We start from the raw sequence: 14,619 nt of genomic DNA, 5'->3' as shown, positions 1-14,619 counted from the left end.
CAAGTAAACATTGACTAGATGTTTTTTTTTTGCCTACCAATGTGAAATTCTAATCTCTTTTTTAAAAGAAGTTATTGCCGAATTGATCACTTGATATTTTTGCAACCTTTTTTTAAACACCAAACAAAATGAAAAACTGGACCAAAACTTTAATAGCTCCACACATCTTGTTCATTATTACATGCATTGTAGTTTGAATATTCATTTTCACTCCTTCATTTTTTGAACTGCTTATCCTCACAAGAGTCGCAGAGGGTGCTGGAGCCTGGAGGCCGCAGAACAACAAAGCAAAAGCACAAAGTACAAAGCAAAGTAAAGTATATATGGGATCATTAAGAATGCTGAAAATGTATTCAGCCTAGCTACATAACTAGTATTAACATAAGGTGATCTTGCGCAGAATTTCAATTTTTGCCACTGCTCCATATATAATATTGCGTGACATGGTTAAAGACTGCCACAGATAAAGTAGTATGTGATTTGCTTTTGGATTGGATTGGATAACTTTATTCATCCCGTATTCGGGAAATTTCGTTGTTCCAGTGGCAAGAGGGTGAGGATGCAGGAATAGGAAAGGCATTTTAGACATAAATAGATAGGTAATAAGTAGGTCAAGAAATAAATACATGAATAAATATATAATTAAATAAGCGTGTTGCTTAGGACATATATACATACATACATACACATAAATGTACATGCATGCATACGGTAGGTCTTAACACACAGCCATTTTTTTGTTAAAGAGCCTGACAGCTGATGGGAGGAAGGATCTGCGGAAGCGCTCCTTCCTGCAATGAGGGTGCCGCCGTTTGAATGTCAAACTAGTCTGCAGATTAACAGATTTCCAGTTGGGTGAGAAAAAGTTTTCCATCTGACAAGGATGAAGATTTAAGGTCAAACATACAATGAAAACGATACAGGTTTTACTGGCATGACTTGATGCAAAAACAGAGGTGGGTGCAAATAATTGTCAGTTATTTAACAGCTAATTGGTAGCCAATCAAGTGTGTTGCCCGCCTTCAGCCTGACGTGTGAATAATTATCCTTCTTATTTGGAACTAAAATGTTGTCCATATTTTACTTGTATCTATTTATAGTAACAAGTAAACATTGACTAGATGTTTTTTTGCCTACCAATGTGAAATTCTAATCTCTTTTTTAAAAGAAGTTATTGCCACACATCTTGTTCATTATTACATGCATTGTAGTTTGTACATTCATATTCACTCATTCATTTTTTGAACTGCTTACCCTCACAAGAGTCGCAGGTGGTGTTGGAGCCTATCCCAGCAGACTTTCGGGCACAAGACGGGGGACACCCTGAAATGATGGCCAGCCGATCGCAGGGCACAAGGAGACGGACAAACATTCACGCTCACATTCATACCTAGTGGCAATTAAGAGCAGTCAATCAGTCTACCTTGCATGTTTTTGGCATGTGGGAGGAAACCAGAGTGCCAGGAGAAAAACACACACAAGCCCGTATCAATCGTGTGGAGTTGGATTTTAGTTCCACTTTAAAATGACCAAAAATCATCCATGGAATGCCACTTCATTTTACAGATTGGAAATGCTTGTCGTTGTTTTTCCTCCTTCCTCCGTTGCTTCAAAGACGTGCAGTTGTGTTTCCACCAGTTGATGACAATGTCGACTTCCACACTTGGATGGAGGAAGAAAGCTTCTTTCATCCTACGGACGAAATCAGTCAATTTATTTGAAAACATTTAAGTCGAAAATTTTAGTAAGAATAGCTGCCTTGTGGTGTAGAGGTTCACTCACCTGACTTTGGTGCGGGGAGCCCTGGCCTCAATTCCCACTGGTAAGAGTGTGAGAGTAAGTTGAGAGGGTTGTTTGTCTCTCTGTGGACTCTACACCTGACTGGCGACCAGTCTAGGGTGTAGTCCGCATTTTGCCCAATCTCCTCTTAATTAAGCTCCATGGACCCTCCCAACCCTTTCGAAGATGCGCTAAATTATGGAAGATGAATGAATAGATGTTTAGAAAGACTGGATTGAGTTGTTAGTTCTTGTTATAATTGTATTATTGTTGTGATGTTGTTATTCTAGCATACAAAGCACACTGTGAGGCCTTCCTATCAGCATAATGTAGATAAGTAAAATGGTCTTACTCACTTTTGAAGACGCTACTCCAGCCTCTCTCAAGTTCTCTCTCGTCAATATGTTAGGAGTATGCTGTGGGTGAAACTGTTTAAATATAGTACGGTTACACATTTTTCTTCTGGTATTTTTTCCTGGGCGTTACCTACTGTGACTTTGTCTTCTGTGGAAATCTCTGTCACCAATTCACCGCCCACAAATTCCATTGGTTTGTTTTTGTTTTGCACAGATGAAAAGATGAAGATGAGACAAAAGTTCAGTTTACAGGCAATGCTTGCTTTCGTTTTTGCACAGAAAAAAATTGCAATGTGTTTTCTTTCTTTTTTTTACAATTCAGGTTGGATTTTAACATTGCGTGACATGGTTATAGACTACCATGGATAAAGTATGTGTTTTGCTTTTGAATCTCAAACTAGTGTGCAGATGAGCAGATTTCATCCATTTCGTTTTAACTCACTTTTTATGTGAGTCAAAGTTTTGGAACTGTCAATTCTTGTTTCGTTCTGTGGGTTCATAAGATAATGATGCTAGGTCAATTAGTTTAAAGTCTGTTGATTGCCATTTCCATTAATCTAATGAAGTCCTGTGTTGGCATTTAGCCTCTAAACATTTAAATATACAGTATTATAAGTGGACTGCAGCCGGCAAGAATTTTGGGGAGGAAGAGAGAAAAATATGCGATAAATGAATCAATAAACTACAATATAAAGTGGCACTTTTGACACATGCTATGCAACATTTGCCTACTACTTAAAATCATCCTTCTATGTATTTTTTTAAACTTGCATTTCAAGGATACTTATAGTAGGTATGAGGAACTCAGTTAAACAAACTGGTATAGGTAAACTGTCATCCTTCCATGTCTTTTTTTAAACTTGAATTTCATCTGAAATGGCAGTTGAATGACACATATAATAGTTAAGACGAAGTCAGTAAAAGAGGTTGAGCTTTCATCATGAATGACAATTGCCACTTGTTCCTTGCTTCACTCGATACAACCTTTAATGATCTAGCTCAGGCATGGGCAAACCAGTCCTCGAGTTCTGGTGTGGGTGGAGGTTTTTGTTCCAACTGATATAGCAATGAGATTCCTGCAGAAAACAAAAAGCACCTGACTGCAATCCACTGATTGCACTTGTAGGACACCGGATTGGTGAAAAGGTGCCCTAACAGCAGTTATTGCCGAATTGATCACTTGATATTTTTGCAACCTTTTTTCAAACACTGAACAAAATGAAAAACTGGAACAAAACGTTAATAACTCCACACATCTTGTTCATTATTACATGCATTGTAGTTTGTATATTCATTTTCACTCAAAATGAAAACAAATCATTGTGACAGTAGCAAGAAGGAGGGAATGCAGATACAGAAAAAAAACATAGTTACAAGTTAGACAGTACAGTCGCAAAGGCCGCAGAACAGCAAAGCAAAAACACAAAATACAAAGCAAAGCAAATGGGATCATTAAGAATCACCAAAACAAATCATTAATACAGAAAAGCAGGCCATGCAGAAAGTGATTAACACTGCTCAGAGGATCGTCGGCTGCTCTCTGCCCTCACTGGAAGACATTGCCAGCCCTCGTTACCTCAGCAGAGCCAGGAACATCATAGGGGACCCATACCACCCTGGTCACAATCTGTTCCAGCTGCTGCCCTCTGGCAGACGCTATAGGTCCCACAAAGCACGGACAAATAGGCTTAAGGACAGTTTTTCCCCCACATCCATCAGAACTCTAAATTTGCGGTAACACAACACACATTCCCTTCTGAGGTAATTTGAAAAGATGTTTGGGTGGTGATCTGCCTCCTACTAGCTGACTGAGGAAAGGTAAGTGGAAGACAGTGAAAGGTAAGCGCGAGGTAAGCGACCTGTATCCTCAACAGCGGAATGACAAATTACAAGTCCGTAACTTACACTTATTAGGTCTTTTGCCGATTAACCGTAGCTTATGGAGAAGCACCATCAATTTCGTCACACGCAGTTTCTGCGTGTGATGACAAGTAGGCTTTTGTGTTGTGATAATGACGAAAGGGCCTATGTCCGATTATTATTATTATTATAATAGGTATGAGGAATTCAGTAAAACAGGTTGAGATTTCATCTTGAATAACAATCGCAACTTGTTCCTTCACACGATACAGCCTTTATTGATCTAACTTTATTCTATTTTGGTTTCCCTTTTGAGAAAATGAAAAATAAAAACAGAATGCCTTATTCCTGCCATTGTCATACAAACGGCCTTACAGTGGGGGGTCCGGGGCCTGCGTGGGTTTTCTCCTGCCACTTGTTCCTTCCTTCACACGATACAGCCTTTAATGATCTAGCTCAGTCATGGGCAAACCGGTCCCCGAGGGTCGGTGTGGGTGCAGGTTTTTGTTCCAACCGATATAGCACAGACAGTTTAAGCTAGGGGTAGGGAACCTATGGCTCGGGAGCCACATGTGGCTCTTTTGATGGGTGCATCTGGCTCTGAGCTAAAATATGGAAACCAGTGGTGAGAGAGCCCAGTCCCGAACGCACCAATAGGAACGTCACGTCGGGACTGAGTCATTGATTTCATTGATACTCATTGAACACATTGATATTCATTGATTAGCAACAGCGTAACAACGTTGTCAAAGGAATTCAGAGACTTTTTGTACTTTAAAAGTGACAAAATGACTACAAAATTTCATGTATTTTGACTTTTAAATTGTGAGTTTGGCTTTAAAGTAATTACATTTGAAAATAGGAATTGTTTATGGCTCTCTCTTTCAAAAAGGTTCCCGACCCCTGGTTTAAGCAATGAGATTCCTGCAGAAAACAAGAAGCACCTGACTGCAATCCACTGATTGCACTTGTAGGACACCGGATTTGTGAAAAGGGGCCCTCTAAATGGGTTGAAATGATAAGCCGTACCCACTGCGGCCCTTTGTGGAATAGTTTGCCCACCCCTGATCTAGCTGCATTGTGTGTTGGTTTTCCTTTTGAGAAAATGAAAAATAAATACAGAATGCCTTATTCCTGCCATTGTCATACAAACGGCCTTGGAGTGGGGGGTCTGGGGCCTGCGTGGGTTTTCTCCTGGTACTCCGATTTCCTCCCACATTCCAAAAACATGCATGGTAAGCTGATTGGACACGCTAAATTGCTCCTAGGTTTGGGTCTGAGTATGTATTCAGGGTGTCCACACCTCGGGCCCGGAGCTCTAGCACCCCCTGCAACCCTAATGAGGATTAAGTGGTTCAGAAAATGAATGAATTAACATTGAAATAGGGATTGCTCGGTTTTGACCAATATTTAAAATGGTTTGTTTTTTCATATCATATCATATCATCATCATATCTTCACGTCACATCAGTGGACACTTAAGACTATTTGTATTATTTTCCTAAAATACAGTACGAAGCATAGTAAGGTTGTCTGATAGAAACAAAACCGTTGGTAAATCCATGATTTTTTTTAGAGTTAACAGTATTTTAGGGAAGAAAATCAAAGTCTGCCAATGAAATCGTCTGACACAAGATGGCCGCCGGTTATGCCCCTCACTCCACTTTTAGACATGTCTATGTGATGTCTATGGTTGTCGTAACCCATGACACGCGCTAGCATTAACCTTAACGGCACGAGTGAATGACGTAAAGCACTTCGTTCGTCCTGTGAGGCAAATTTGAAAATTATTTTAAAGATAAAATGATGTTAATATCGAACCGCGCGAAGCTATGCTCGCTGGCGTTTACTGCCGCAAGACTATGTAGTAGCGGCCCGGCATCTGCCAACAGCAATCCGACGGTTTACTTCGACATTTCGGCTGATAGCGAGCCTCTCGGAAGGGTAACCTTCGAGGTGAGGACACTTTAGCTTGGAAAAATCAATAACTTGACTTTTATTTGACATTGAAGGCATGTCTGTTGTTTGTCAAAGTAACGAGTGTTTGCTATATCATTTGTTTGCAAGCTCAACGCTGAAGTTGTGCCAAAAACTGCAGGTAGGTGGGCACATGTTTTGTATGTATACTTATGTTTGTAAGTCAGCCTCGGCTACATTTTAGCAGAGGACTGCTAGTCAAATTAGTGGGGAGAATAAAATTAAACATCACTATTTTTCCCAATAAATCCAAGTTGAAGTTTGACCACGTGGAATCAGTAATTCTACACGTTGCATTTTATAAAGTGTACAATTACAACTCGCTGAAATATGACCCGAAATCAATAGGTTGTCTGAATTAATTGCTGTACACTAATTTATTTGAATTATTATTTTAATCCCTGTTAAAAAAAATCTACCTTTTACTCAAATTCTCGCAAATATTTGTAAAAAATAATATTTATTTTAATTATTATTCTATTCCTAATTGTAATGTTAAACTGCTTTCCAGAAAAACAGTTATACAGTGATTACTAATGACAACTTTCCTGTAAATTAATTCTGCAAATGGTAGTATATACAGGCTATGGCCTTGTGCAACCTTGTTGCATCAGAATTTTTATTTTTTTTAATTCTCAAGAAAATCATTTAATTTCCCTAGAAAACTTCCGGGCACTATGCACAGGCGAACAGGGTTTTGGCTACAAGGGCTCCACGTTCCACCGTGTAATTCCTCAGTTTATGTGCCAGGTAGGTCAACACACCTGATATATTATGCTTTTGCCCAGTCCTTCAATAATAAATACATAAATTAACTTTTGTTGTTTTTGAATAGGGTGGCGATTTCACAAACCACAACGGAACTGGTGGGAAGTCTATTTACGGGTGGAAGTTTCCTGATGAAAACTTCGAGCTGAAGCACACTGGATCTGGTAGCTAGCTGCTCAATGGCTAATGGCTTCAATGATAATTTTTCAATGCCATTGATGGTGAAGCACATAGTCTATTTTAAAAGGGAGGGCTGGCAGGGTCGTCTGCGAAGGACAAGTGGATAGAATTTAAATTGTCAGTTGAAAAAAAACACCAAATAATTGGACTGATAGAACTAAAACAAAGAAAAATCTAGAAAAAATAGACTGGCAGTAGTGGTAATTTTTTTTTTTAGTTCCCTTGTCCAAAATATGTTTTCATCAATATAGTTTACAAACCTTGCTAAGTGGATTTAAATTGCAAATGGATTCACACTATGATAATGAGGTTTTTCTTTTTATGTTAAATTCCTTTATGTTCAAGACTTCACCTTTAGAGACTTTTAGAGAATTTTGAGTGGTGGAAAATATGTAAAATGCTGAATATGAAACGTTTATTTCATTTAGGCATTTTGTCAATGGCCAATGCAGGACCCAACACCAACGGGTCTCAGTTCTTCATCTGCACCAGTAAGACTGAATGGTACGTGGTTTTGGTGACTGTCGTTACGAAAGTTTTGAGATGAAATATTGCATTTGCAATTTGGTTGACTGAGTTTGTAGTTTTACTTGGATGTGCTGTCATTTTAACTGGTCTTCCTCATGCAGGCTGGATGGTAAACATGTGGTGTTTGGGAGCGTGAAGGGAGGAATGGACGTAGTGAAAAAAGTGGAGACTTTCGGCTCGCGCTCAGGACGCACGTCGAAGAAGATCACCATCACGGATTGTGGCGAGCTCAAATAGATGGACAATTCTGGCTGTAATTCTAAATGAAAGGGTCGAAATGTCTTTTAAATTCTACAATTTAGATTAGGGATGTCCCGATACCGTTTTTTTTCCTCCAACTTCCTGACCTGAACCGTTTCATTTCAAGATATGTTTTGCTTATGGCAGAATTAATCATCACAATCTCACACAATATTTTGAGTGGTAAAGTGAGCCTTACATGAATAAATGCTCTGTTTATATGATGCTCTTTTTACCACCATTACTTTCTCAAAGGGAAATTCTCCCATTCCGCAGAAATGTTTGCCTACTGCATTCGAAGAGCTTGATGGTACCGAAAAAAACGCTGGATCGGATCCGATCCGATCTTTTGACAAAATACGATACTTGCCGATACTCCAAAAATAGCCTTATTTGGTGCCGATACTGAGTATTGGCTCGGGACATTACTAATTTAGATCTGGCAACCACTTGATGCACCTGAATGTCTTACCAATAAATGTGAACTCGGGCATTACGTTCTGTGAAAGTTGGAATTTATTTGCAAACAAATATCTTTTATTTCTCAATAACGATGCAATCGTTTGACACCAGGATATATATATGTATATACTGCTTAAGATGCATACAAAAACGAGTCCTTCTGCCACTTGTTTCTTAGTCACAAATGGGCCAGTATTGTGGGTACAGCTGTTGCATTGTCTCTATATTTGTGTCCTTGGTAACAGCATAACAAAAACAAGTGAAACCCAATAAGATGGTCTGCAGGGTGGAAAGGTTGCTCTGTCATTTTCATTTACTTTGGCCATAAGGGTGGACACGCCCTTTTCCACTCCCCGTCGACCCTCTTGCGGAGTACACTGCGGCCTCTCTGACACGTAAGAAAAGCTACTTTACCTTAAACAAATACACATTTACGATGTTCCTTAGTTTTTACTAGACGAAGACAATAACTTCGCCCACTGTTGAGTTTTGTTAGTGTTTTTTTCCCCACCGATTTGTTTGTGGAATGTCACATTGATTCGTTTTTGGCTTTCTGTACTAAAAGGAAATTCAACTACTCAGCGTAGTGACGCAAAAACTGCGGATCTAAACTGGGAAGGTTTTATTTTTATTTTTACTGGTTATGCGATGGATTACTCGACAAGCGGGCATGCTAACGAGCTATTAGTGGATGCTAAAAAGAAGCTAACTTGAAGGAGGTATTGGGTGTTACGTAATGTTGGGCGGAAATCGGGGAAATAATCTCATCAAATATTTGGAAATTAGATTTTAGTCATATGTACGTCATTGCGAAACTGTGCAGCCCGGTTCAGAAACTACAGGCCCATGCTGTCATACTAATTTTTAAACATATTTGGTAAAATTAGTAATTAAAATGTTCTACTATCATCCTCTTGATTTTGATATAAAAATCTGAAATTTGGACTATTACGTGTTTAGTAAAAAGAAATATTTAAAAAAACTAAATAAACTGCTTTGGGTTCACTTGTATACGTACTTTCTTTTACATGAATGAACTTCCGGTGCGTTCAGAGGTCAAATGTGGAAATCCGAAAAAAGGAAACCCCTCCCATTGTGATAATGTATTTTTTTAACGTTGGCTTCCATTAACAATGGAAGATAATTTGATACTTTCAATATATAACGAATAACATCATCACTGTTATGGTTGTAATAACACCACTTTTCAAAGTACACTGATACTCCTTAGAATCGAACTATAAGATTTAAAACACAGGCTGTCGAAGCAACAGTTTTGGCATGCCAAATATTCTTCCAAAGGAGGAGTGGACAAAAGACTATAGTTCTCTGTGAAGATTAAATCTTTTAATGCATATGAACGCACACGAAAATAAGGAACCAAAGCACCTAAAATGTCACATAATGCAATTTCCTCTTGTATGTAATTTCAAGAAGTAGATATTTATTTACTTCCTATAACTCTTAGGTCGTGGAGATGAGCTACCCAGGTTATCCTCAGTCAGGTGGCTACCCACCCCAAGGCGGCGGCTACCCATCCCAGGGCGGCTACCCTCCCCAGGGCGGTGGCTACCCACCACAGACGGGAGGCTATCCACCCCAAGCCGGGGGCTACCCACCACAAGCAGGAGGCTACCCCCCTCAGGCGGGGGGCAGCTATCCACCCCAGGCGGGTGGTTACCCACCAGCATCAGGCGGCTACCCTCCCCAGGGTGGTGGCTACCCTGTGCCACCTGGATGTTATCCGCCTCAGGCTGGAGGATACCAACAACCACAACCAGGGGGATTTCCTTCCATGCCTCAAGGTAAAAAAATGGTCAATTTTGACTGCCTTTAAAGGAAAACATGGATCAAACCATTCTTTTTCCACAGGTGGAGGCTGGGGAGCGGCACCAGGAGGCTATGGCGCAGTACGTAAAACCCTTGTTCATCAGAAATTATTTTGGTAATAATGACCTCATGCTGACCTCTGCTTTGACAACAATGCTCTGCAGCCAGGTGGGGCTCCACAGGGATACCCAGGGGGGCCGGCACCAGGTCAGCAACCCATGCCCAACTACGCCAGCGGAGGTGGATATGGAAGCGGAGTTCCAGCCAATCCTCAAGCACCGGCCATCCCTGTAAGATACCTGACCGAGCCATTTTTACAATTAAAAAGGCACTTTTAATTTCAGGGTTTTTTCTATTGCAAAAAAAAAATAGATGGGCTTCAGAGGCTCTATTAAGGATTTTCCTGGAGCAGATCCACTGAGAGACGTGGAAGTTCTTCGAAAAGCCATGAAGGGTTTTGGTCAGTTCACACAGAACATGCAAGCGATGGAAAATCTCACCACCTTGCATAAACTAATTGCGACTACTTTGTACAGGCACGGATGAAAACGCTATCATCGAGCTTCTTGGAAGTCGTAGCAACAAGCAGAGAGTTCCTATGGTGGCAGCCTACAAAACAACTTACGGAAAGGTTTGGTTGAACTGAAGTTTTTGGTGGGGTGGACACACAAAATTGACTAATCATTTCCCGGGATCTCGTGCAGGATTTGGCCCACGATCTCAAGTCTGAGCTGACTGGAAACTTTGAGCATTTGGTTCTTTCCATGATGAAGAGCCCGGCGTATTTCGATGCGTCAGAACTCAGAGAGGCGATTAAGGTTAGTTAGCACATTTTCACATTCTCCTTTTTTGATTGACTCAGACCTAGATGGATTTAAAAAAATGTATTGTGTATATTACTATACAGTATTAACACATCCCTTTTTCTTTCAGGGTGCCGGGACAGATGAAGCCTGTCTCATTGAAATCCTCTCGTCTCGCAGCAATGCGGAGATTCAGGAAATTACGAGGATTTACAAACAAGGTCAGTTTTGAACTTTTTCTATGATATACTATAATAAAAAGGGTGGACAAGTGGTTAATGTGTCTGGGTCTGGGGTTCTGGAGTCATAGGTTTGATCCCAGGTTGGTCCTCACTATGTGGAGTTTGCATGTTCTCCCTGGGCTTGCTTGGGTAATCTCCGGGTACTCCGGTTCCCTCCCACATCCCAAAAACATGCAGGGTAGGCCGGTTGAACACTCTAAATTGTCCCTACCTATGATTGGTTGTCCGTCTTCTCGTGCCCTGCGATTGGCACCAATTCGTAGTGTCCCCCACCTGGTACCCGTAGTTAACTGAGATAGGCTCCAGCACCCCTGTGATCCTTGTAAGGATAACCGGTTCAGCAAATGAATGAACAAATATAATTAAACAGTCTATAAACACAACAGCACCTTGAATTTAGAGTGATGCAAGTTAAGGTATTGTTTACCTGCACATTTTCTATTTCCTCCTGGAATTACTTTATTATTAAAATATCATGCCAGAGTATGGTAAAAGTCTGGAAGATGCCATCAACAGTGACACCTCTGGTCACTTCCGAAGACTCCTGGTTTCCCTCTCCCAGGTAAGAGTCCACCAATGCCAATAATTCTGAAAGCTTCGTGGAAATGGCCGCCCCAATACATTATTCTATTGTTTAAGGGCAACCGTGACGAAAGGGAAAACGTCGACATATCCCTCGCCAAACAGGATGCTCAGGTACTTCGCTGGAATAACTGTACCTGGTTATTACGCCACATCCTGCTTTGACCTTTGTTCATATTTCCAGAAACTTTACGCCGCGGGCGAGAATAAAGTTGGCACGGATGAGTCTCAGTTCAACGCCATCTTGTGTGCTCGCAGCAAGCCTCACCTGCGGGCTGGTTGGTATCTAGTTTTAAAGGATGCAATTATTCTATTTAGACTGCTTTTATCTAGATGTGGGCTTTGATTACAGTTTTTCAAGAGTACCAGCAGATGTGTGGTCGAGACATCGAAAAGAGCATTTGTAGGGAAATGTCGGGCAATGTGGAGTCTGGCATGGTGGCGGTGGGTAAGTGAAGTTCCAAGGAAAAACATATTTATGAATTGAATTGAATGCTTTTATTCTCATACAAGTAGAATGAGATTCAAAGCTTCAACATAAAGTGCATAAAATAATTAATAAACAATAATAATAAATAACTAGTCAACATAATAAGTATCAAAAACATAAGTCAACATAGATAAGTAGTCAACAACAAAAGTAAGTCAACATAGATAAGTGGTCAACATCAATAAATGATCACATAAATAATTGGAAAATATTTTTACATTTGAGCTTTTGCAACATTTTTTGCCCTGTTAGCGTTTTCTGAAATTAACATAACTATTTTTTTCGACACGTTTCCAAGCTTTTATGCTTTCATTTCATAGTTAATTGGCAAGAAAATTGGCAAAATCCATACTGAAGAATATCATATGCCATAGTCATAACTATCATAATTATGTTTCTCCCCTAGTAAAATGCATCAAGAATACTCCTGCCTACTTCGCCGAGCGACTGCACAAGGCCATGCAGGTACAGTCGTCGGTGATAGGCGACCAATCGATATCCTTGTTTAAATGGACTGGATGTCTGTCAGTGGCAGCCATTATGTGTCAAAAAAGAAAAAAAAACATCACAATTTTCAGCATGCACATTTACTGTCACTGTTTTGACTGTGATTCAAAAATGATTTGGACAGTTGGTCTATTTGACTGTTTTATTTCGGACATAGGGTGCCGGGACCAAAGACCGGACCCTGGTGAGGATCATGATATCTCGCTCTGAGATTGACATGCTTGACATCAGACAGGTGTACGTGAAGACCTATGGGAAGTCTCTGTACACTCACATCTCTGTAAGTTAGACTATCACTAGCCAGTGCAACCCTTATAATTGCATGTAGTTGCCACAAGAGGCCGGCAAAACACCTTTTTGGGTCTCTTTGTTCAGGGTGACACCTCTGGTGACTACAAGAAGTTGTTGTTGAAGCTTTGTGGAGGCAACGACTAAAAAAACGAGCAAGTTACAAGAGGACAAGACAGATAATCAATGCCATATACAGCAAGTCCGTTCATGTCATAAAGTTGTCGCTTATTTAGACACATCATTATTTTTGCTGTATATTTTAGTTGTCGTTACTTGCCAAATAGCCTAAAGTTTTAGAGACTAACATAACCATATAAAATATGCACGTGCCTAGAAACTTAAAACAAAATCATTATGCAGAAGCTGCATGTCTAACACTGTTTGTCTCTCTATGTTAATCTTTTGTGTTTATACTTATATACAAACTATATTATGTAGTCTATTATAACTACAATATTGTTATGGGGATTAATTTACACATATTATGCTAGTCAAATGTGTTAATTCATGCATAATTGCAGTTTTACCTTGACTTAAGAATTGGCTTGTCTCAACTTAATTTTTCTTTTTAAAATAAATTGGCATTATCAGTCCTTTTTCACAGAGGATAAAGAATATACGCTCACAAGTATTGTTATGTTGGATGTCAAAAAGTGGATATTATGGCGTAGAGGTCCAATCTATTGGATTCAGAAGGGGCTGGCAGCAATTGATCGCCATTAGGTCTTCCGATTTCCAATGTTTTGAACGTCTATTGCCGTCAAAGGCCTTGAGTGAGTTAATGTGATAGAAAAGTGTTTTAATATACAGTATAAACAAAATTATAGTGGAACTTTATATTTTCTTTTGGTCGCCTATACATTTCAAACTGCCATTCAATGCCAGATTATTGAACTAAAACATACACACCACTTTTGTTTGCTAGCTAGAGTACTGTTTTTTGTTTTGTTTTGATCTTGGCTTTCTTTTTGATTGCCACTAGAGGACACAATCAACACATTTTACAACGGAATATTTTTCCACTTCACAATCTTTTCCTTTTAAATCTTGACATGTCCTACCATGACTGTCTTGTCAATTAAAAAAAACATGCCATATCAAACATGCTGCATCTTTTATTTCAGAGACTGTACGTTGTGTGTAAAAGTGCAATTAATTTGCCTTACATAAGCCATAGTGTGATGAAATGGTTCAGGACAGCGAACTGCATCCTCCGGGCTATAAATAGCGTCCATATTGTGGACGCATGGATGTCCACGGGCTGCAGGCCTCGAAGGGTCTGACAAATGACTCAGTTCAGCAACTCACCTTTTCCCCTCCGCTCGCGCTCATCCATTATCGAGCAAGGCAGCCAAAAGATGAATGTTTAATGGTGATATTTGGGAGTTTGCGGTGATACCTCCCTCAAAGTAGAGGATCTTGCTTTTAGACGGATCACACAACCAAGTGTGATGGTGATTTCCAGACACGCGGATTGAATTATTTACTCAGGAGAACTGCACGCTCCTATGTGCACCCATCGCTCAAATTGTTTGGGACACCGACCGGCATGATGTCAGTCCGCCATGAATCAATAAAACAGATTGCAACGCATTCAAATTGACCTGTGACCTGGGGATTTGTACAGAATGAATGGCAACTCCTGCATGGTTTCATTACAGCTATGTGACAGCGTGTACAACAAAAAATATGATTACATCTGGAAAACCAATATGAATAAAAGA

General features: G+C 40.0%; 2 protein-coding genes and 1 long non-coding RNA gene across 8 annotated transcripts; 2 read left to right on the top strand and 1 right to left on the bottom strand.

Moving 5' to 3' along the window:
- Window positions 1-134: 134 nt before the first annotated feature.
- On the bottom strand, window positions 135-4,055 carry LOC144093235 (uncharacterized). Of its 3 annotated transcripts, none has more exons than XR_013306242.1 (5): window positions 4,041-4,055; window positions 2,270-3,211; window positions 2,136-2,195; window positions 1,783-1,970; window positions 135-1,692 (listed from the first exon to the last, which is right to left on the bottom strand). It is a non-coding gene; the product is annotated as an uncharacterized LOC144093235 (long non-coding RNA). The 3 variants fall into 3 exon arrangements; XR_013306244.1 differs by lacking the exon at window positions 4,041-4,055 and having other exon boundaries at window positions 2,266-2,295; window positions 2,954-2,968; XR_013306243.1 differs by lacking the exon at window positions 4,041-4,055 and having other exon boundaries at window positions 2,270-2,295; window positions 2,954-2,968.
- Window positions 4,056-5,636: 1,581 nt separating this feature from the next.
- ppifb (peptidylprolyl isomerase Fb) lies at window positions 5,637-7,912 on the top strand. 3 transcript variants are annotated; one of them, XM_077625264.1, is made up of 6 exons: window positions 5,637-5,951; window positions 6,063-6,093; window positions 6,658-6,722; window positions 6,808-6,904; window positions 7,349-7,424; window positions 7,550-7,912. In XM_077625264.1, exons 1-6 carry the CDS (start codon window positions 5,799-5,801, stop codon window positions 7,683-7,685), a joined length of 558 nt encoding a protein of 185 aa, XP_077481390.1. In that variant the 5' UTR covers window positions 5,637-5,798; the 3' UTR covers window positions 7,686-7,912. The 3 variants fall into 3 exon arrangements, with proteins under 3 accessions (XP_077481390.1, XP_077481388.1, XP_077481389.1); XM_077625262.1 differs by having other exon boundaries at window positions 6,613-6,722; XM_077625263.1 differs by having other exon boundaries at window positions 5,641-5,951; window positions 6,634-6,722.
- A 148-nt stretch (window positions 7,913-8,060) lies between these two features.
- Window positions 8,061-13,997, top strand: anxa11b (annexin A11b). Of its 2 annotated transcripts, none has more exons than XM_077625260.1 (15): window positions 8,061-8,545; window positions 9,619-9,955; window positions 10,023-10,060; window positions 10,145-10,270; window positions 10,353-10,440; window positions 10,517-10,611; window positions 10,685-10,798; window positions 10,914-11,004; window positions 11,508-11,587; window positions 11,665-11,721; window positions 11,792-11,885; window positions 11,960-12,055; window positions 12,504-12,562; window positions 12,762-12,884; window positions 12,980-13,997. In XM_077625260.1, the coding sequence occupies exons 2-15, from the start codon at window positions 9,628-9,630 to the stop codon at window positions 13,037-13,039; spliced, it is 1,449 nt and encodes a 482-aa protein (XP_077481386.1). In that variant the 5' UTR covers window positions 8,061-8,545; window positions 9,619-9,627; the 3' UTR covers window positions 13,040-13,997. The 2 variants fall into 2 exon arrangements, with proteins under 2 accessions (XP_077481386.1, XP_077481387.1); XM_077625261.1 differs by lacking the exon at window positions 8,061-8,545 and adding an exon at window positions 8,570-8,869.
- The last annotated feature ends 622 nt before the right edge of the window (window positions 13,998-14,619 follow it).

This window comes from Stigmatopora argus, chromosome 18 (genome assembly GCF_051989625.1).
Source record: "Stigmatopora argus isolate UIUO_Sarg chromosome 18, RoL_Sarg_1.0, whole genome shotgun sequence".
In the NCBI taxonomy this organism is placed as follows: Eukaryota; Metazoa; Chordata; class Actinopteri; order Syngnathiformes; family Syngnathidae; genus Stigmatopora; species Stigmatopora argus.
Note: the sequence above shows the minus strand (reverse complement) of the source record. Positions and strands in the feature narration are given on the sequence as shown.